At 39.1% G+C, this 23153-nt stretch overlaps 1 protein-coding gene across 20 annotated transcripts in view; it reads left to right on the top strand.

Moving 5' to 3' along the window:
• The window catches only part of KIDINS220 (kinase D interacting substrate 220), a 91309-nt gene that overhangs the window by 31313 nt on the left and 36843 nt on the right, over positions 1-23153 (top strand). For all 20 annotated transcript variants that reach the window (XM_082743779.1, XM_082743776.1, XM_082743777.1 and 17 more), the window contains exons 12-22: positions 2751-2928; positions 4212-4376; positions 6195-6374; positions 7399-7564; positions 9777-9928; positions 10106-10395; positions 11139-11279; positions 11996-12239; positions 12404-12492; positions 13932-14076; positions 19020-19182. In XM_082743779.1, coding sequence (XP_082599905.1) covers positions 2751-2928; positions 4212-4376; positions 6195-6374; positions 7399-7564; positions 9777-9928; positions 10106-10395; positions 11139-11279; positions 11996-12239; positions 12404-12492; positions 13932-14076; positions 19020-19182 — 1913 coding nt within the window. The remainder of the gene's footprint in view (positions 1-2750; positions 2929-4211; positions 4377-6194; positions 6375-7398; positions 7565-9776; positions 9929-10105; positions 10396-11138; positions 11280-11995; positions 12240-12403; positions 12493-13931; positions 14077-19019; positions 19183-23153) is intronic.

Genomic DNA, 23153 nt, shown 5'->3' with positions numbered 1-23153 from the left:
TAAAACATCTGTGTGGAGAGAACACTTTCGGGAAGGCTGTTGGTAGACTGACATGTATATTCACTGGACTTAAGGGAGTCTGGTTTTATTTTATTTTATTTTGTGGAGGGAGAGATGACTTGCTGTGGGATTTTGGTCCTGTGATATCTTCTTGGCCCTTCCGACGGTGTGCTGAGGAGTGCGCAGGCTTAGGATGCTATTAAAGGGGCTGCACCCGATTTTCCTTCTGTTGCTCGTACCAGTAGGGCATGCCGCCGTTGACCACCATCCAAGGAGGATGCCGTCAGATGTCCAGCTTCTTGCAAACAAATAGGAGGGAAGACTCTGAGGGGCTGGGAAAGATAGACTCAGAGCAGACTAGCGTTAATATCCACTAACAGGAGATAAAATGTTCTGCCATGTCCTTGCCATAATCCTCTTAGAGAAATGTTCATATTTTCCATGGTAAATTTAACTCTCAATTGCTTAATACATCGTATAGAATTGATTCCTGGCTTGATTTTTTCATTTTAAACAGAATTCTTTCTCTACTTCCAATTGATTTCCTCCCATAAAAGGAGTGAATTGATTTGCATATGAAGTAAGAAATAAAACTTTTTCCATCTGAACATGTAAGATTTGGACTCTCCTAATTCAAAATGGATTGAAGTTTTGTCCTTCTGTTATTTATGAGGCAATTAAACAAACCACAGAATCAATATGCATTTGCATTTATCAAGAAACAATGTTATTTAAGAAAAAAAAAATCTCCCACCTATTATTACCATTTTTTCTATAATTTCATATAAAAGGAAGGAAATGAGGAATGATACAAAGTCGGGAGATTTTGCAGTTGAATATATTTGACTTTGTAGAAAACTTCGTGCATTGCCTTTTTTTTTTTTATTCTGCCATTGACTCATTTCTGGCTCTGGTCTCCTAATTTGCAAATAAGAAACTACTGGACTAAGTGCCCTTGAAGATTCCGTATGGCCTCGTTAACTTGGTAACATGCCATTAACAAATATTCGTTTCATACTCAGTAATAAATTTCCTGGAGTTCTCTGTCTCCATATCCTTTTGTGTATTGCTTTGCCTCGTCAGCACATACTTGCTGACAAGCACACATGATATTTGGAGCATTTGTTCATTCATTCAGCACATACTTCATGTGGATGGGTGAGATGGCTGTCATGATAGAATTTGGAATACAAACCTGCAAAGGTCTTGATTCTGGCTCTTCATGGAGGATTTTATCCAGATACATTTCAGAATGAGCATTAATGCTATTTTCACCTGGCCTCTTCCTGATCTCAGTTCTGCACACTGACTGAGTGTATTGTCTCCCCTGCAATTTCAGAAACCTTGTGTCTGGCAGAAATGTCACAGGTGATGTTTCTACCTTTTCATAGGTTTGGGGATAAGAGATGGGGTTCATGTGGGGAAATGTTGAAATCTGGTTAAGATGTGTTTTGTTTGAAGGCTGATGAGACATTCAGGAGGCATCAGGAAGTGTGGGACTAGAATTTGGGCAAGAAATCAAGCCCAGTGATGAGAATTTGGCACTTGAGTTACCAAGAGATGAGGATTGCACGGTGCAACTGCGGTCATCAGTGGGAAGAAAACTGAGATCAGAACTTTACTTCTCTCATGGCACATATCACTTTCTACTTTTTAAATTTGCATGTTTCTCTAATTTCTTCCTCTTAAAGTGTAAGCTGTGTAAGGTCAGGGACTGTTTTGTCTTCCATCTTTATGTACCCCGCACAGTGCATTACATAGAATGAGCTCAGTACGTAGTTATTGTGCCATGTGTTCAGGATGAGGAAAGAGAATCTAGAAAAGGAAGAAGTAGATCCAAAGCAGAAGAGGAGGGTCAAAATCAAGATAAGGTTGTGCCGTGAAAGCTACAGGAAGAATGCTGCGGGGTCATTTTCATTTAGTGTTTGAGAGAGATCCAGGGTAGTTCTCATCTGAGAACTTAATTTGTTAACTTTTTAGGTCATTGTCTTCAAGAGAGATATTTTTGAAGTAAAAAGTGAAGGACACATTGCAGACCCTTTTGTTTGTTTGTTTGTTTTTACGTGTTTTCATTAGTGTTGGATGTGAATACTATTGTGATTGGGGATTCGAATTAGGGAAGAAGGTAGGTCGATGAAGGGAGAAGTGGAAGTTGAGGAGGGCAGAAGAGGGTGTATTGGCGAGAGATGGATGGAACGATATGAAGGACTCCAAGGAGAAAAGTGTAGGACGAAATTTAAGGGCTTCGTATGATGGTGGCTGATTAGCAGAGGGTGTGGGAGCGGAGGAGATCATTCATGCTAGATGGGACAGCAGTTTGGATTGTGACGCCTTCTAGACAACTGCAGAAGAAGAAGTTGTACAGTAGAATTTAAATTAGTTGAGGAAAGTGGAGGGACATTATGGACAATAAATACCTGGGTGACGAGCAGAGGTAGATCCGTGGCCTGGGAGGTGCTGCAAGGAGAAAGCCTGTTCCTTCTCTTTTCAGTGAGTTGAGTGGAGGGGAGAAGAATGACTTTCCTTCTCGAGGGCTGTGGGAGAAATAATACCCAGGAAGGGCTAGGTGAGAAACTTGAGAAAAAGATGACAGAGAAGTAGAAATAAAAATTCAGATTATTTATTCACTCTATATGAAAAATATGAAAAGTTCAGATTTTTTCATTATTTTACAGAAACTTGAAAATTATTATTCTGTATATACCATACGTAGAGTACATGAAAGTTCCAATTTTCTGTCCGTTTTACAGAAAGGAGACACTCCTTTGCATATTGCTATTCGTGGCAGGAGTCGGAAACTGGCAGAACTTCTTTTAAGAAATCCCAAAGACGGGAGGTTGCTATATAGGCCCAATAAAGCAGGCGAGACTCCCTACAACATTGACTGTAGCCATCAAAAAAGTATTTTAACTCAAATATTTGGAGCCAGTAAGTATTGGGTTTTGTTCCTGACTGAGCTTTTAAAAAATGAATGTTATATAAAAAATTAAGAAGCCAATTTTTGCATTTATCACTTAACTGGGGATTATGGATGTTGAGAAAGTTATTGTTTTGCTGTGGAAAAATATTCCTTCCTGTCTCGACCCCTTCTGCATTGTCCTATAGCATCTAAATGAAGTACGTCCAGAGTTATCCATCAGCTTTTTTTTTTTTTTTTTAATTTGACAGAGATAGAGAGAGAGCACAAGTAGGCAGAGCAGCAGGCAGAGGGAGAGGGAGAAGCAAGCTGTCCACTGAGCAGGGAGCCCGATGTGGGGCTCGATCCCAGGCCCCTGGGATCATGAGCTGAGCCGAAGGCAGCTGCCTAACCGACTGAGCCTCCCAGGTGCCCCTCCATCAGCTTTTAAGACCTCTAAAAATCTAGCCGGCTTCTTAAAAATCCTTTCCCTCTTATTCTCCCAGGTATACATCGTGCTTTTATCTAAACATGGTCTGTTTTTTCTGTGGCCTGAGGGCTTAGAGTTCTCCGTGTTTGCTCGTTATGCCTTCCACAGGCCTGCCCTCTCCATCTCCACCAAGGTTCCTTGTCCAAATCCTCTCCTCCAAGGCTCCTGTCAAAGTGATAAATTAATTTGGTGAGAATTCCTGTCTCAAAGCCATTGAACCTTTCTACCTGGAGTCTCTTTTTCTCCAGTTACTATATTTTATTTTTCAGTAACATTTAATAGCTTACTTTATGTAATGAAGAAAGTTTTACATAGTAAGAACGTTTTACATAGTAAGAAAGTATTTTACATAGTAAGTATATTACAGTAATACACATATAGTAGTATACATAGTAAGTATATTACATAGTATTTTACATAGTAAGAAAGTATTACGTGTATTAATATTATTCCTATGTACTGTTTTATGTTTTAATCATATTGATTTTAAAATGTACCTTGTTTCACATTTTAAACTTTCTGAAATTGGAATGTGTCTTATAGCTGATGGATAGGAGAGCATCGGGTCACAGCTTGGCAACATGTTTTTTCTCTCTTGGTTATGCATAATAACGATGCATCTTGCAATAAGTAGGTGTCTTAAGTTCAGTGAAATATGGTGTTTAAGAATCAAGAATCTTTTAACCTATTTTTTCACACACGTAACTGTTGAATGTAAGGTTTTTTTTTCTAATTAAATGACCAATTGATAACTGAGAATTGAGGTTCTTTTTTAGTGGTAATGTCTGTTTTTAATGTGAGGATATGGCATGTTTATAATTACAGGACACTTGTCTCCTACGGAAACAGACGGGGACATGCTCGGTTATGATTTGTATAGCAGCGCGCTAGCAGATATCCTCAGCGAGCCGACCATGCAGCCGCCCATTTGTGTGGGGCTGTACGCACAGTGGGGAAGTGGGAAATCCTTCTTACTCAAGAAACTAGAAGGTGAAGGGCATGTTTGTGCAAAGTCTATATATAACAAGGCTTCCTCTGGTGTTTTTTTCTGAAGTGAAGCACGATAGATCTTCGTGTATGAGTGTATGTTGCACAGTTGTCTAAATGGGATGGTGCTACTCCTTCCGGTTGATCCTCCTCACAGTTATTTTGAGTTCTCCTACAACAAAGATCCAGTTGTGTTAGAACACTCTTGATGCCCCTTGGTAGCAGATTTTCTGCATGTGCTGTTTGCTGTTATTTTTAATTTTAAGTAGACTCCACACCTAACATGGGGCTTGAACTCAGGACCCCAAAATCAAGAGTTGCATGCTTCACTGACTGAGCCACCAGGCTCCCCGCTTTTGCTGTTTATAATCATCCTGTGCAGAGCCCTTCCGAAACCTGTCACTTTGCGTGGCATACCCAGCAGCATCGCCTCCCGGGTGTGTCCCGTGCTGCAGTCCCAAAGGGCTCTTGGCTCCTGCAAGAGCAGACTAGGTCCTTTTCCTGAGTTGCTCCCTGTGTTACCTAGACAGCACCTCGCATTGTCCCTTTGATTGGCAAAATCTTACTCATTCTAAAGGGACAGGTTTCAATATTACCTGTAAAATTTTTACCAAGTTTTGTTGAAAGAATGACTTGTTCAGGGCTCATCTGGGCTCAGCCCACACGTTTAAGAGCAGTGACTCTCAAATGTGATTGCCAGGAGAAGGGGTGAGGAGGCGTGCCACAGAGGCAGGGTGGTCATGTGGAGGACACATAGCAAAGTCATGTGTTCCAGTTTTGTATGTGGAAACAATACAAACCACAAAAAATAACAGAATCTTGACAGATGGGAATATATGGAAAAAGATTTGTGTGTCCTCAGTATGAAGCAAGAGAGTGAGTAAAATGGGTGGGTGAACCCCTAGGGAATGAAGTTGGGATGTTTGTCTAAAGAGAACATTGGCTAAAATGATGAAGTAGCAACATTCCATCCACGGCCTTAGTAAGTGCCCAGTAAATGTTCATGTTGAAAGTTTCAGATTGAGTTAGAAGCAGCCTCTTTGGAGAACAGTGTGGAGATTCCTTAAGAAATTAAAAATAGAACTTTCCTATGACCCTGCAATTGCACTCCTCGGTATTTACCCCAAAGATACAGATGTAGTGAAAAGAAGGGCTATCTGTACCCCAATGTTTATAGCAGCAATGGCCACGGTCGCCAAACTGTGGAAAGAACCAAGATGCCCTTTAACGGACGAATGGATAAGAAAGATGTGGTCCATATACACTATGGAGTATTATGCCTCCATCAGAAAGGATGAATACCCAACTTTTGTAGTAACATGGACGGGACTGGAAGAGATTATGCTGAGTGAAATCAGTCAAGCAGAGAGAGTCAATTATCATATGGTTTCACTTATTTGTGGAGTATAACAAATAGCATGGAGGACGTGGGGAGTTAGAGAGGACAAGGGAGTTGGGGGAAATTGGAAGGGGAGGTGAACCATGAGAGACCATGGACTCTAAAAAACAACCTGAAGGGTTTGAATTGGTGGGTGGGTGGGAGCTTAGGGTACCAGGTGGTGGGTATTATAGAGGGCACAGATTGCATGGAGCACTGGGTGTGGTGAAAAAATAATGAATACTGTTATGCCGAAAATAAATAAAAAATAAATAAAAAAAAAAAAAGAAGTTGTATTCTCAAAGACTTGGGAGAAGAAAGCCAAAACTACTGAAACTAATATTACATTACTGGAATTTAAATAAAAACTTGGAGGGGGAAAAAAAGTTGTTGTATTTCTTTAAAAAAAAAATGGATTAAGGTTTTTCCCGTTTCTCTTTCAGATGAAATGAAGACTTTTGCAGGACAACAGATTGAGCCTCTTTTTCAGTTCTCCTGGCTCATAGTGTTTCTGACCTTGCTGCTTTGTGGGGGGCTTGGTTTACTGTTTGCTTTCACTGTCGACCTGAATCTTGGAATAGCAGTATCATTGAGCTTCTTGGCTCTCTTATACATATTTTTTAGTAAGTTTTTGCTTTTTATTTTTTTCAAAAAATAAAGATGATGTTAAGTACTTCTTGTTTTATTTAAAATATTATCTTAATATTTTATATTTATATACCTATATTTATGAAATATAAAATATTATCTATATCTCTCCCGTAAGTGATTTTCATATTTAATTACAAGAGTTTCATAATCTTTTTGCTATTTTGTAAGTTGGCTTCAAGTAACATTGTTCACAATCTGGCTAGAATAGCTTTAAACACTGGTGTACTGCTCATTAATATTGAAATAGAACTCTAATTTACTATACTCACTTTTTTATATGTTAATGATTTACTATATTTAGGTCTTTTTTGAAAGTATTCATAGCCGTCAGTGGGATGCTGTTGGGCATTTTGATCATCCCTATGATCTTCATTTTACTTAAAAGCAAAGTAAAAAACATCAATTATAGTCCCATTCTTAGGGGATATCTTCAGTCATAGCAGAGGAAATAGATTCACTATTGGAGGAACTGGTGATTTCAACAGGTGCAAAAAGTGACAAACCCAAAATCATTTATATTTGAGTCTGAACTAAGTCATATGTTTCTGTTTAAGGCATTATCTTTCTCATTGTGTTTCTTACATCACATTTTAGTTAGTTTACTTTTTGTTTTTTTAAAGATTTTACTTATGTATTTGACAGAGATCACAAGTAGGCAGAGAGGCAGGCGGGGGTGCGCGGGGGAAGCAGGCTCCCTGCTGAGCCGAGAGAGCCCGATGTGGGGCTCCATCCCAGGATCCCAAGATCATGACCTGAGCTGAAGGCAGAGGCCTTAACCCACTGAACCACCCAGGCGCCCGTTAGTTTACTTTCTACACACGTTCTCTGTGTTGGTGAATTAGCTGAGGAATTCTTTGAGGAAGAGCTAGGAAATAGCATGGAACCAGGGAAAGTCATGTAAGCCTGCCTCTCAGTACTTAATATTTGCCAGTGTGAGAAAAGAGGCTGCTTGGGTCATGATTGTTTTGAATAATTTTTTAAAACTGTGTATTTCAGTTGTCATTTACTTTGGTGGACGAAGGGAAGGAGAGAGTTGGAATTGGGCCTGGGTCCTCAGCACTAGATTGGCAAGACATATTGGATATTTGGAACTCCTCCTCAAATTGATGTTTGTAAACCCACCTGAATTGCCAGAGCAGACCACTAAAGCTTTACCTGTGAGGTAAGTTGGTCCCTTTGACAGAAGTAGCTTTTTGTAAGATGAAGCAAAAATAAAGTTTATAATGCTTTCTCAGTGTACATTCCAAAAAACATTGGTTTCCTCTTTTTTTTTTTTTTTTGAGTTTTTATTTATTTGTCAGAGAGATTGAGAGAGAGCTAGCACGCGCGCATAAGCAGGGGGAGCGGCAGGAAGCAGAGGGAGAGGGAGAAGCACACTCCCAGCCAAGCAAGGTCTCGATCCCAAGACCCTGGGATCATGACCCAAGCCAAAGGCAGACGCTTAACCGACTGAGCCACCCAGGCATCCCAAGGCATTTTTCTTAAACTTCATATATGAGAAATAAAACAACACGTCCTGGTTAAATAGGTTTGAGAAAGCACTTTATATTATATCTTCTTCTTGTACGTAAAAGGAACAGAGACACCTCTCCCTAAAAAATTCTGGTTAACTTTGATTTACCAAATTTGATCCGAGCATATCCCACCCTGCCACGACACGACGCCTTTCCCATCCTTTGGGAACACTTTGAAGAGAGCGCAGGATGTAGGATGGGGGCCTGGCATCCCCTTGCATTAGCCTGTAATGTTGGCTACTGAGTGTGCTCTCTGAGATGCTCTTTCCTTGCCTGTGGAAATAAATTGACTTGCCTATCTAAAATTATCATTAATGTCAAAGAGGAAATGTATGAGAAAATAGTTCAGAAAAGGTGAAAAACATATATGTCAAGAATAAAGGAAAAGTAGAGGGCTCCAGAGGAACATCAAGTGAAAAAAGGAATTTAAAGCAAGAGGAATTTAGTAGAAATTAGCAAAATAGTTAAATGCATACTAATGATTAAGAATTTTAAAATTATTAAAAGATAAAATGTGTAACTTAAGTTGAAAATAAATAAGCCAAACTAGATGAAACATCAAAACTGTGAATATAAGAGATAAAGATAAAAACTTACATAATTAGCATATATGATTAAGTATTAGAAGGATTTACAGATGAAAAGGTAAAATGAAAAAGTTAAGAAAACATGCAGAGTAGAATAAAATAATTGAGGGAAATATTTTCACAGAAATTTTATTCTATTTTATTTTTTTTTCTTTTTAAGATTTTATTCATTTATTTGACAGACAGAGATCACAGTAGGCAGAGAGGCAGGCAGAGAGAGGGGGAAGCAGGCTCCCCACTGAGCAGAGAGCCCGATGTGGAGCTCTATCCCAGGAACCTTGGATCATGACCCGAGCTGAGGGCAGAGGCTTTAACCCACTGAGCCACCCAGGTGTCCCCAGAAAATTTATTTTAAATTAATGACACGGTATTTCAAAAAAAGAACAATTAAAATAGCATAAATTGTGCCTGGGTGGCTCAGTGGATTAAAGCCTCTGCCTTTGGCTCAGGTCATGATCCCAGGATCCTGGGATTGAGCCCCGCATCAGGCTTTCTGCTCAGCAGGGAGTTCTCTCTCTATGTGCTTCTCTGCCTACTTGTGATCTCTGTCAAATAAATAAATAAAATCTAAAAAAAATAAAATAGCCTAAGTCAAGGTCACACAACAGAGTACAGTGTGATCCTGGCCGGTATTTTGAAAACAGTGCTTTTACATACCATTGAGGTGATCATTTAGTTTAGGGATGGAAGGGGAGAAAGGAGCAAATGCAGAAGTCCTATCCATTCAGAGAAACAGGATACAAATGATTCAGTTATCTCAAAGAATAACCTGAAAAGAATCTTTCACACCTCATTTCTAAGTCCTTACTAAATGTTTAAGCTATAAATAAAACATTCTAAAACTTGAGTTTTCAAATGGCCTTAAATTCTTAATGACTGTAGTATCCTGTCAGCGTTTTGATCTCTCGGTTGGTGCCTCACACACTTCCCTGAGTGGCTCTTTCAGTCACTGTGCCATCGGCCACTGCAGGTGGCCGATGCCTTGCCTGAGCTCTGCCGCCATGTGTTACTCCTCTGCTTTTCGTCAGTTAACTTCATACAACTCTGCTGCATTTCACTTGGGTTATTGCCTTTTCCTAAGACAGGTATGTCTGATGCTAGAAGTGGGAGGAACCTAATTACAAGTTCTTTTCCCTCTTAAGAACTTCAATGACAAAATTTTAAAAGAGACTTTAAGAAAATGTAGAGTCACATGATACAGAGATGACGTATATAGAAATTATTTATTTCTTTAGATACCCAAGTTACATTTTATTCCCCCATTCCCCCCAAGGTTTTTGTTCACAGATTACAACAGGCTGTCCAGTGTAGGTGGAGAAACATCGATGGCTGAAATGATCGCTACTCTCTCGGATGCCTGTGAGAGAGAGTTTGGCTTTTTGGCGACCAGGCTCTTTCGAGTATTCAAGACTGAAGATTCGCAGGGTAGGCTTTCCTTACTCCTCCTCCTCTGTGTGTGTGTGTAGGGGATGAGGATGGGATGAATATTCCTGTGAAAACATGAATTGAGTGTTAGAAATTCATATGCTATGACTGTCACATTTATGGTCTTCTAGATGCTTCGTATGTAAGTAATTGGTAAAACCATTTTCTGTCTTACAGGCAAAAAGAAATGGAAAAAGACCTGTTGCCTGCCATCCTTTGTCATCTTCCTTTTTATCTTCGGCTGCATTATTGCTGGAATTACTCTCCTGGCTATCTTCAGGGTCGACCCGAAACATCTGACAGTGAATGCTGTTCTCATATCAATCGCTTCAATAGTGGGATTGGCCTTCGTGCTGAACTGCCGTACGTGGTGGCAGGTGCTGGACTCTCTCCTGAATTCTCAGAGGAAACGCCTCCATAATGCCGCCTCCAAACTGCACAAGCTAAAAAGTGAAGGATTCATGAAGGTAAGCGCTCACGGATCATTCGGAAGTAACTGAATGTGAGCTTGCCACCATGACCTTGATGGTGGGGCTTTAGGGCGTGGACTCTGTCAATGTTACAGTGTTGCATTTGTTTTTAGTTTTATTCCACATTTGCCCTGTGGAAATATATGTTTGAAGTGGGAAACATTAAAACAATACAGGTTTTTATAAAATAGACTTTTATAAGGTATTCCTAGGAATTAGGAGATTGCTCCACAGGTCACCACCACCTACCTAATAACAGTGGGTTTCCTGCCTGATAAGATAGGCTCCTCAGTAGAGAAAGCAGATTAAACCACTAAAACATATAAAATAGGACCGTACTTTTAGATTCAAAAGGGACTTCATACAATATCTATAGCCCCTTTCCTTTGATCAAGGTCACAGGCCATCTGGAGCCAACTGTAATGTGGTGTTCAGAGCATTTGAATTTGCATTCAATGACTTTCAGAGCATGTGATCTTGGCAAATAAGTCACTCAGCCTAGTGTGTCTTTTGAAGTGGTTATGACTGTGGCTACCTCATTGTATGGGTAAAGGGCTATAATTTATGTAAAGTCACTTTATAAATTGTGAAGCACTCACTGCAGTTTTACATGGGGCCAGAACTGGCTGTGAGGACTTGGGATTTTTTTTCTTCCTGTTAGATGAGATTCTGTCAGGCTTTTTAAGAAATGTGCTTCAATTTCTTACATCTTCAGTGCTTCTGTCCTTTCTGTTGTGCAGGTTCTTAAGTGTGAAGTGGAGCTAATGGCCAGGATGGCAAAAACCATTGACAGTTTCACTCAGAATCAGACAAGGCTGGTGGTGATCATTGATGGACTGGACGCCTGCGAGCAGGACAAAGTACTCCAGATGCTGGACACTGTATGTCTTAGCCATCTTGAAACTTACATTTGTCACATGTGGCAGCCAAGAGGAATGACTTGTGAATTTCTCAAGTGGAATTTGAATAGTACTTTTTCTTTTGTAAAACCAACCATTTTTTTTTTTTTAAGTGCAAAAGCATAACAGGAGTAAATGTCTCATCACAAACAGATTTAAACAATTTTAGCCCAATGGCTGTGTGAGCAAATGAACGGAGTAGCTCTAAAGTCCATAGTGTGACTCCAGCTTTCTTTTGCAGATGATTATGATTAGAATCAGAGGCAATAGTAGGGAACCCTCAGAATCTAGTTTTTGTTGAAGGCGGGGTACATCAGTGGCTCTCTGTGAGGCATGGTAAAGCAGTAGTATGTAGCTGTGGAGAGACACCAGTGTGCCCAGGGCCTCATGTCTGCTCACAAATATGTCTGTGTGTGTCGTTCTTTCCTTTAATGTAGACCACAAATATCTCAGAATAGGACAGGGTTAATTGTTTTCTGTGGAGGTTTTATCAGTTAGGTTTTATTACAGTTAGGTGATGAAAAATTGTCAAATGGTGAAAAACCAGATTGAGACCTTAATGAAATTTATTTTCATATGAAATAATATTTTGAAAAAAGTAGTATTTAAGAAATACAGTCATCAAAGGATAATACGGGTTTTTGTTGCTTTGGATAATTTGAACTTTATATCATAAGTACACATTTTTTCTACCACAGGTCCGAGTTCTGTTTTCAAAAGGCCCCTTCATTGCCATTTTTGCAAGTGATCCGCATATTATCATCAAGGCAATTAACCAGAACCTCAACAGCGTGCTTCGTGACTCAAATATAAACGGACACGACTATATGCGCAATATAGTTCACTTACCTGTTTTTCTTAATAGTCGTGGACTCAGCAATGCAAGAAAATTTCTTGTGACTTCAACAACAAATGGGGACATTCCATGCCCAGATACTGCAGGTAAAGAGTCAGTTCCTTGGGCACTTCAGTTTGAAGGAGTTACGTAATGTTTTATGGTGACTCCCCTTTTACCTTGAAAAATACTGTTGGTATTTCACTTCTCTTTATATGTCATGTACAACAGAATTTTAATAGAGTGATGCTCTCTCAACAAATTCTTTAAGGGACCCAGGAAGATGCTGACAGAAGAGTTTCACAGAACAGCCTTGGAGAAATGACTAAGCTCGGTAGCAGAACAGCCCTGAACAGACGGGTAAGCTGCCCCTTGTTCTTGTGCTGCTGTTTGAGTAGAGCGAAGGTGATGCAACTCAAATATAAGCTATAAGCTGCTGTAGATGCTGCATTAAGCTCATCCAATATATTTTATTACTGAATTTCCTTTCGGCTTCAGATGGCTTTTTAGGAACTACGTGAGCCTGGAGCCCATAGCAACTGTGGATTGTACGGTAGTCCCCCTCCTCCCCTGGCCTGTTCCCAGGCACCTGCCTCAGAGCAGCCGAATTAGGCTCTCTGCGAGTGAGATTTTAAAACTCTCCAGAGGATGTCATCCAGGGTGGAGAAGGCCCATATCCATTCCAGGTCAAGTTGTACCCATTCCAGGTGCCCGTTGCCACCAGACCATAGCGGGGAAAGAGGCTCATGGTGTGAGAAGAGCTCCGTGCGCTTCCTGCCGGCCTTCCTCCCTCCCTGATGGCTGCAAGCCCCGTCCCTTTCTTTTACACCCACATAGTGATTTTGTGTCCTGTCCGGCCATCTGGGTTTCTCCTCGAACACTCAGGTTTTCCCTGCCCTACCCCACTCTTAGAACCCTGTTTTGTACAGAGATCGAGGGCGTGTTACAAGACAGGAAGATGTCCACTCGGGGTACAGGACGGTGAGAATGCCACTTGACGCTGGGCCAGCACTGGCACTCTCTTCTTTTTCCAGGTTGCTGCCATTACATTTGAGACATTTTATATGTGTTTTCAATGACATTTTGATGTTCTGATTTTATGTCTCTAACCTGTACAAGTATGAATGCAAAATTAATATGAAAGACAGTTGATCATACTAAATTAGGAGGGTATCATTTCCCATTTCAAATTTGTCTCTTAGTAGTCTGGCCTCTTGGGCTCCCTGTGCTTGCATCCACTATGACTTCAGAGGAGAACTCGCCTTTGTTGTGCCTGTTCTTCCTCCGACTAGAAGGGATTGTCTGCCCCACTCTGCCCACTGGAGTGCCTCTAATTCTTATCCATATGTAAGCGTAGTTGTCACACATTTAAAAATCACCTAAACATCAAAATGCTGAATCCTTGAAATAAAGAGTTTATGTACTCTGTTATTTCAGGGTCCCTCTGATATTGGAACTCCTATAAGAGTTTGACTTGCATTCTCTACCAAATTTTGCTTATTTATAATCTTTAAGGCATTTAGCTTTCTCTAACTGTACAGCAATAAATCAAAATACATCTGAAGTTAAACCACACCATTGGATGCAGTTGTTGCTAATACAACTTTATAACTGCTCTGTAAAGATTTGCCTCAGGGAATAACAATAATAATGCCTATTATTGTTATATAATCTTCCTCTTTGACTAACATTTTGGATTGTTTTTATTGTCATCATAAACATACCATAACTTCTCAAAAAGCCCTAAGTTCTCAGACTTGAAGTATTGGTTCATGCTTATTGTTCTTAAACTCTTCCAGGATACTTACCGAAGAAGGCAGATGCAGCGGACCATTACTCGGCAGATGTCCTTTGATCTTACAAAACTGCTGGTTACCGAGGACTGGTTCAGTGACATAAGTCCTCAGACCATGAGAAGGTTACTTAATATTGTTTCTGTGACAGGTAACTTCTTATAGTAGATAATAAACTTGATCACATTAGGAAAGCAATTCAGTTTCAGAAACAGAAGGATGTACTGTGTTCGTAACGTTTATACTGCTGTGTACCACTTTTATTTGCATTAAGTATATCTAATAAAACCTACATTAGTTTTGACGATGAAAATCAACTATTGGTTGTACACTGTTATTTTTAAAATTCGATGACTTAAAAAATCTTTTATTTCATCTCAGGTTTTTCTCTTTGTATAAAGATAATTTTATGCTAACTTGTATGACTGAGTATAATTAACTTATAATTTAAAATGTTGACATTCAGATTTTATACACCGCTATTGTTTCAGTTTTTTTTTTTTTTTAATTTTATTTATTTATTTGACAGAGAGAAATCACAAGTAGATGGAGAGGCAGGCAGAGAGAGAGAGAGAGAGGGAAGCAGGCTCCCTGCCAAGCAGAGAGCCCGATGCGGGACTCGATCCCAGGACCCCGAGATCATGACCTGAGCCGAAGGCAGTGGCTTAACCCACTGAGCCACCCAGGCGCCCTGTTTCAGTTTTCAAATGACAGATTTTTTTCTTTTTTATTGGCTTAAATAAAATACACAACAAAATTTACGGTCTTAACCATATTCAAGGGCACAATTTGGTGGGATTAAACGGATTCACACTGTTGTGTGGCCATCACTACTACCTATCCCCATAGTTCTCTCCGTCTTGTAAAACTGAAACTCTGTACCCATTATATCATAACTCCCCTTCCTTCCCTCCCTCAGTGCCTGCGACCACTTTTCTATTTTCTGTCTCTACAGAATATTACTATGCTAAGTACCTCATATAAGTGGAATCATGTAGTATTTATCTTTTTGTGACTGGCTTATTTCACTTAACATAATGTGTTCAGGGTTCATGTTGTAGCATGCAGAATTTCTTTCCTTTTAAAGAATGAGTAGTATTCCGTTGTATGTATATATCACATTTTGGCTTAACCATTCATTTGTTGATGGACATGTGGGTTGCTTCCATATTTTAGCTCTTGTGAATAATGCTGCTATGAATATGAGTGCATCATAATATTTTCCATGACCATGGTTTCAGTTCTTTTGGATATATACTCAGAAATGGAGTTGCTGGGTCACATGGTATTTCTATTTTTGAATTTTTTGAGGAACCTTAATTCTGTTTTCCATGGCTACACTATTTTACATTCCTACCAACCATGCACAAAGGTTCCAATTTCTCTACATCCTCGCCAACACTTGTTTCTTTCTATTTTTTTGATAGTAGCCATCCTATTAGGTGAGAGGTAGTATCTCATTGTCGATGGGATTCGCGTTTTCCTAGTGATTGGTGCTGTTGAGCATCTTTTCATATGCTTATTGGCCATTCCTGTATCTTCTTTGGAGAAATGTTTATCTAAGTCCTTTGTCCATTTTTGGATAGAGTTGTTTGGGTTTTTTATTGTTGAGTTTTAGAAGTTCCCTCTATTGTGGATATTAATTCTTTACTATATACATGATTTGCAGATGTTTTCTCCCATTCTATGGGTTGCATTTTTACTTTGTGGATAGTGCCTTTTGGTGTACAGAATTTTAAAATTTTCATGAAGTTCCGTTTGTCTGTTGTTGTTGTTGTTTATATGCCTTTGGTGTTCTATTCGAGAAAGCACTGCCAAATCCGGTGTTGAGAAATTTTTGTCCTATGTTTTATTCTAAGCATTTTATTGTTTTAAGTTACATTTAGGTAACCTGATCTATTTTGAGTTAATTTTTATATATGGTCTTAAGTAGGGGTTCAACTTCATTCTTAAGCATGTGGATCTCCAGTTTCCCCAGCACCATTTATTGAAGAGACTGTCCTTTCCCCATCTAATGGTCTTGGCACCCTTGTCAAAATCATTTGACCATATACATGGGGATTAATTTCTGGGCTCTCCTGTTCTGTTCTATTCTATTGACCTGTATGCCTGTGTTTATGCCATTCTGTACTGGTTTTTTTTTTTTCTTTTTAAAGATTTTATTTATTTATCAGAGAGAGAGTGGGGGAGAGAGCGAGCACAGGCAGACAGAATGGCAGGCAGAGGCAGAGGGAGAAGCAGGCTCCCTGCTGAGCAAGGAGCCCTATGTGGGACTCGATCCCAGGACGCTGGGATCATGACCTGAGCCGAAGGCAGCTGCTTAACCAACTGAGCCACCCAGGTGTCCCCATTCTGTACTGTTTTGATTGCTGTGGTTTTGTAGTCAGTTTTGAGATAAGGAAGTATGAGTCCTCCAGTTTTGTTCTTCTTTTTCAGGATTATTTTGGCTATTCAGTGTCACAGATTCCATATGAATTTTAGGATGGGTTTTTCTATTTCTGCGAAAAAGGTTATGGGAATTTTGACAGATTTCATTGAATTTTAGATGACTTGGGTTAAAATATCAATATTGAGTCTTCCAATTCATGAACCTGGATCTTAATTAACTTATAATTTAAAATGTTGAAATTCGGGGAAGCCTGGGTGGCTCAGTTGGTTAAGCGTCTCTTTTTGGCTCAGGTCATGATCCTAGTGTCCTAGGATTGTCCTAGGATCCTCAGGCTCCCTGCTCGGCAGGGAGTCTGTGTCTGCCCCCCCCCCACCCTTGCACTCTCATTTACGTGCCCCTGCTTGTTCGCTCGCTTGCTCGCTCTCTCTCAAATAAAATAAATAAAAAAGTAAATAAAATTTTAAAGTTGAAATTCAGATTTTATATGCTCCAGTTGTTTCAGTTTTCAAATGACATTTTAAATAAAAATGTTGGGGCACCTGGGTGGCTCAGTGGGGTAATAAGCCTCTGCCTTCAGCTCAGGTCATGATCTTGGGGTCCTGGGATCGAGTCCCATGTCGGGCTCTCTGCTCAGTGGGGAGCCTGCTTCCCACTCTCTCTCTGCCTGCCTTTCTACTTGTTATTTCTCTCTCTTTGTCAAATTTAAAAAACAAAACAAAACAAAAAACCCACTTTAATAAATAAATAAAAATGCTAACATTTTAATTTATTTTTTATTTTTATTTTATTTTAATAAATAAATAAAAATGCTAATAAAATTGAAGATTAGTGCCCTGTGACTAGATTCCATGCATAGAATTCTGCTCTTCACCATGTTAATGCTTACATATAAATTTAAATACATATAAACATAAATATAAATTTAATATGTAAGTATATGTTCCTTTGCATGACACTAAATGGTACTTAGTAATACTGACTAGTGTTAACACTATTATGATAGTTACACTGGCATTTGCTTTTAGAATAAAGTTGGGGTGCATGCTATAAACTAAACTTCAAGTGAGGTTGTGTCTAATATATGTGCAATATTTTTGGTAATTAAATCCCTTTAAGTGAGGTCTCAAACTTTATTGATTATGTTCTACAATGGAAATGTTCTATCATTTCCATACAATGGAAATGTTATCAGTATCTTTGTACATATTTAATAAATATATGGTGAGTATCTTGATATGCCAGATATCAGTCTGGGTATTGTGGAGATAGGCAGTGAACAAGATAAAGTTCTTGTCCTGTTGGTAAAGACAGAACATATAAAGTCATGTAATAATAAGTGCCATAAAAACCTCATCTACCCTTACCATTTAGTGTCAGGATACCCCTGGTGCAGTCATTGTTTCTTCTTTTTTTTATCTGAACCAGCTCCTTTGGTGATCTCATTTAGTCCCAAAGGGTTACATACCATTTACATGCAAAAGATTCTCAAATGTGTATCTTCAGCCTTGTTGTTCTCCAGCTGCCTGCTTGATACCTAGTGGGGTCTAATACATGTCTGAGACCATACCATGTCCAAAAGTGAACTTCTGATCCCCTGCCCCAAACTTCATCCATCCATCGCCTCCCATCTCAGTTAATGCAACTCTTTTTCCCGTTCCCTGGGGGGAAAAAACCTCGATACCTTGTTGACATATACCACCTCCAATCTGTAGTACATCCTTGAGTTCTGTTTTCAGACTGTATCCAGAATCTAACCACTTTTCATGGTTTGTAACATACTCCCCGTATCCTCCGCGTCATCGTGTCTCATCGGTGTTCATTACAGCAGTAGCCTGCTCCTCCTCTTTCCTCTGTGGTTCTCCATGCGGCAGCTACAGTGACCTTTCGAAACAGAAGCCAGTCATGTTATTCTCTCCTCAGAACTCTCTTATTTTCCCGTTGTACTAAAGATAAAAATATTAAGTCCTTACAGTTTCTTATGGGGCCCTTTTTGATGTCTTTCTCTCTACCTCTTTCCCTATCTCTGAGCTCATCTCCTGTCCCGCTCTTAGATCCCTTACTGACCTCTTTGCTGTGTCCTGAAAATGCCAGGCACGTTTCTGCCCAAGGGCTTCTGCTTTTGCCTGTAATGATCTTTCTTTGGAGAGATGTATTCTGGCCTTCTCATCTCCTTTGAAGTTTTTGCTTAAAAGTCAGCTTTTTCATTGGGAACTTCCTTTGTTATCTTATATAAATTATACTTTCTCCTTCTATACACCTTGCTTTCTTCATTTGTTCCATAGAACTGATCACCTTCTGATGTACTCTACCATTTGCCTAACAGCTGAGATGGCACTTTAGAGGATGAGGTCCGTCACGGGTGCATCGATGTTCTGCTGTCTGATTGTGGGCAGTGTTGAGACTGTCTGACACATAGTTCTGAAAGATTTTTGCCTGCATGTTCATGGTCAAAGCAGAATATAACACTAGTGGCAAATAACACCCAAAAATTACTTTAGAATTAAACAGAATTGTGTTTAATTCCTAGAATTTTTCCAGTACAGCTTTTGGATTATAGAAGCCCTGGAAATAGTAAATTTGAATTTGCAGTGTAAATCAAGTTGCAACTTTTAAATATTTAAATTAATTGTCAACATGCTAAATGTTTCACTTAGTACAATAATACACATCTATTAATTTTAGAATGTTTTTATATTTTTTTAAAGGACGATTACTGAGAGCCAATCAGATTAGTTTCAACTGGGACAGGCTTGCTAGCTGGATCAACCTTACTGAGCAATGGCCTTACCGAACTTCATGGCTCATATTATATTTGGAAGAGACTGAAGGTATTCCAGATCAAATGACATTAAAAACCATCTATGAAAGGTACTTTGTCTGGCCTCTTGATATTTCACTTTATTTTAGATTGAGTTAGTTATAAGTTATAATTTATAACTTACAGTTATAAGTTAATGCATATAAAGCAAAGTGAATACAAAATAATATGCATGAAATATATACTTCTGGATGGATTCAACCATTCTCATTAATTCCATTATAATTTTGGAGTCATATTAGCACAGGTAAATATCTAATGTAAAATTTACATCTTCAGTTGGACATGGTCTTTCCTTTTCAGTGTAACTTACATGGTAAAAAAAATTAATAGTTCTATTAGTTTTGTGTATTTGTACATACAAAATGCAAATCTTGAAATGTCATTATTATTTCTATTTTATTTTTATTCTAAGTGTCTTCATTGAATATTAAGGAGGTTAAATTTTTTAAATCATTAGTGCAGATATTTTCAGTTTTGTATCTGGAGGATTTTTGGAACTGAATATAAGCTGGAAAACATTCTTTGCATTAAACAGTAAAGGAATTTATTGTTACTTTAAGCTCAGTGATTTGAAGTACTTTTAAAATTGATAAATTAAATTTTTTCTTTTTTTTTTTTGTTAAAGATTTTATTTATTTATTTGACAGAGAGAGATCACAGTAGGAGAGAGGAAGGGAAGAGACCACAGAGAGAGGAAGGGAAGCAGGCCCCCTGCTGAGCAGAGAGCCCTATGTGGGACTCGATCCCAGGACCCTGAGATCATGACCTGAGCCGAAGGCAGCGGCTTAACCCACTGAGCCACCCAGGCGCCCCAATTAAATTTTTTCTTAAAAAACATGCAGTTAAGGTTCAGTGAAATGTCAGATAAGTAAAGTTTTAAGAGTTGACAATTTATCAATTCAGAAATGAAATTAAAATCCTTTTTGTCAGAATACTTAATACCTTCAGTGTTCAGTTACTGCTCAAAATAAATTATCCCTTAGAAAACAAATAGTACCAAGAAATTAGACAATTTTATAAAACTTGGTGTAACTGAAACAATTATTTGAACATATCAATGAAGCTAACTCTAACAAAGCATTGAGTGTATAGTTCCTATATTAAAACTTCTGAGATTACAAAAGTTTTTTCTTAAAATACTGTCAGCATATGGTTTTTCCTGATTTTTCAATCCCCATATTTTTTAAGCTTTTATTTACTTTAGAGAAAGGTGGGGGGCAGGAGAGTGAGGGAAGGGCAGAGCGGGCGGGAGAGGACACTCAGACAGACTCCATGCTGAGTGCAGGGCCTAATGCGGGGCTCCACTTCGGGACCCTGAGATCAGGACGAGCTGAAATCAAGAGCTGGTTGCTTAACCAACTGGACCATGCAGGGGTCTCTCCCCATTTTTCATATATGTATTTTTTTTTTAATCCTAGGTAAATAACTAGCTTCAGGATTACAGAGAATGGTGTAGTAATAGTCTACAGATATGAACTCTTCTTGGTTTTGCTGTTTAATTTATACTAAAGTTGTTTAAACCGCGTGCTCTATCCAGTGGGTGTTCCCGCAGATGGCAGTGATACATAAGGGCCAAGTGCTGTAGATAAGTGGCGCTGAGTGGCTTCTGCACTTTGATATTTTAGAAATTATCTTTTTCTTATAAGATATACAATTGGTTTTTCTCTTGGTTGTGTAGAAAAATACTGTTTTATTTCGTGAATAAGTTTTACATCATAACGTGTTGTGTAGTTACGATTGTTTGCTAGATGAGTACAGTCATTTTTCAGCAGTTAAAATTGAACTTTTTTAATGTTTTAACTTCTTAATTATAATTCATACCAATATAATGGGATTTATTCTTCACATGGTGTATTTTTTACACAAAGTGCTAAGTAGCATGGACAGGTGGTTCTTTGGCACTTCAGCTTATCCTTGAGCAGTTATTTGTGTGTAAATAAAAATATGTCTGAGAAAAGACTAAGCGTTCATTTAGGAACTATAAAGGGGATTCTTAGAGTCTGCGTGAATCGGTATTGTTGCTCGAGTAGTACAATCGGGTTCAGGAAATTTGAAATCCAGGCAGCAGGAGAGCTGCTCCTCTCACAGGGGTCCTCCTTAAGGAGGAGGGGTCGCTTCTCATTCGCATTTTCTCCTTCTGGCGCGTGTATCTCCAGCCTCTCTTCCTCAGGCACCAGGTTCTCTGTCAGGGGCCTTAGTTCTCTCGCAGCTTTAGAAGGCTCGGTGGTTAGAGCAGTTCCTTACTAACAAGCAGGATTGTGCTTCAGAAAGCTGAGGTCGCTTCCCAAAGGCGCTTAGCTCCTAAGTAGCAGAGCTCTTTCCGCCCAGGCCTCTCAGAGACCGGAAACTACTTACATGCTTGTCACAGTTCTCTACGCTTTAACACCTTTTATTCTCACAATCTGTGAAGCGGTGCTGTGATTCTTATTTTACACCTGAGCAAATCGAAGCCCAGACAAGGTGAGTCACTTCCTGAATTCAGTCTCACAGCCGCTGCGCGGGAGAGCCGAGTAGCTGGCTGCAGAGGCCACCTGCAGAGGGCGCTGCCGCTCACAGCCCTGGAAAGCGTCGGCATTTTCTTCAGCGGTAGCCCTGTCTGGGATACTTGAGACACTGAAAGTTTATGATGAAAATGAAGTGTCTGAAGTTTTCACATTTCTGTGTTCTCCATTTCCTTCTAGAATATTAGAAGATAGTAATACTCTGTGTAAGACATAAGATGTTTAATATAAATGGTCTTATTTACTCCAGTGACAACTCACCTATGAAGCAGGCATTGCTATATTATTTTTTTTTCTACAGTTTTTCTTTGCCTTCATAAAAATATCAGCTTTCTCTAAGATAACCTATTAGGGATTACATTTTTCAGTTGTTCTTCCACCCCCCACCACCCCCACCTTTAACTGAATAAATATAGTCCATGTCAGTCTGTGGTTTGGGTTAAGAAGGGACTCAGGTCAGGCTTTTTACCTTCCTTTAGTCGAGTATATTGCTTAGAAGTACACTGTGTCTCAGGATTACAGAAACACTAATCAACTTTTTACATGTCAAGGGCCGTGTGCTTGAAGTCTCAGGTGCTGGGCCCTCTACATGTTCTATGAAGAAGGTGGAAAGTGGTGCAAGTCTGGGTCCCCAGGAGACAGAAGTAGGAGAGTTGTGACAATAAATAAAAGGTTTTTAAAGTCCTCAAAGAAATTCATATTTCAGTTCAATCCAACAAAAATATATTAAGTGTTTATTGTTTGTGGGTCTGCTGCTGGTTGCTGGAGATACAGTGCTGAGTAGGTACGTGTATATTTGCTTTCAGTCCAGCGATCCCACTTGCAGAAATTTACTCTGAGTGTACACCACAAATAACTAAACCCTGCGGCTTAAGCATACATGTATAGGAACGTTGAATGGATTTTAGCACATGTACCCTAATACCTTATAACTGTAGAAAAGAATGAGGAGAAACTCTGTGATTGATATGGAGGAATTTTCAGGATGTGTTAAGTGAAAATAGTGAAGTGTGAAAGAACGTACAACCTGATAGTGTTTATACAGGAAAGGAGGAGGAATAAGAACATTTCTATATAAATAGGTAGGTATTCTTTTACAGTAAAAATAGAAAACAAACTCCGAGGAAGGGTAAACCAGATCCTGCTGAGAATCCTTGTCTGTCGTGGATGACAGATAGGAGAAGAGGCCTCTCTACGTTTTCATGTGGTTGGACTCTCAGTCATATACCAAAATAAAGAGGACGGATAAAAGCAAATCTTAGTATCAAATGAAAACGGAAAGAAATGATCCTAACTGTATATGAAATTGATAACATAACCACACAGAGAAAATAATTAATTCAATCACCTTTGAACTTAGTATTCTGACTCTTTATTCTTAGTAGAATATATCCTAAGGACAGAATTAACTGCAAAGAAATCTTGAGCTTCTGTTGGTAATAATATTGCGATTATACCTTTGAAATCCTTTTGAGCATATTATAAGAGTAAGTGAATAAATAAATAGATGTTTTGGG

Source organism: Mustela nivalis (assembly GCF_964662115.1).
Source record: "Mustela nivalis genome assembly, chromosome: 8".
Lineage (NCBI taxonomy): Eukaryota > Metazoa > Chordata > Mammalia > Carnivora > Mustelidae > Mustela > Mustela nivalis.
The sequence above is the reverse complement of the archived record's forward strand: the minus strand, read 5'-3'. Positions and strand labels throughout refer to the sequence as shown.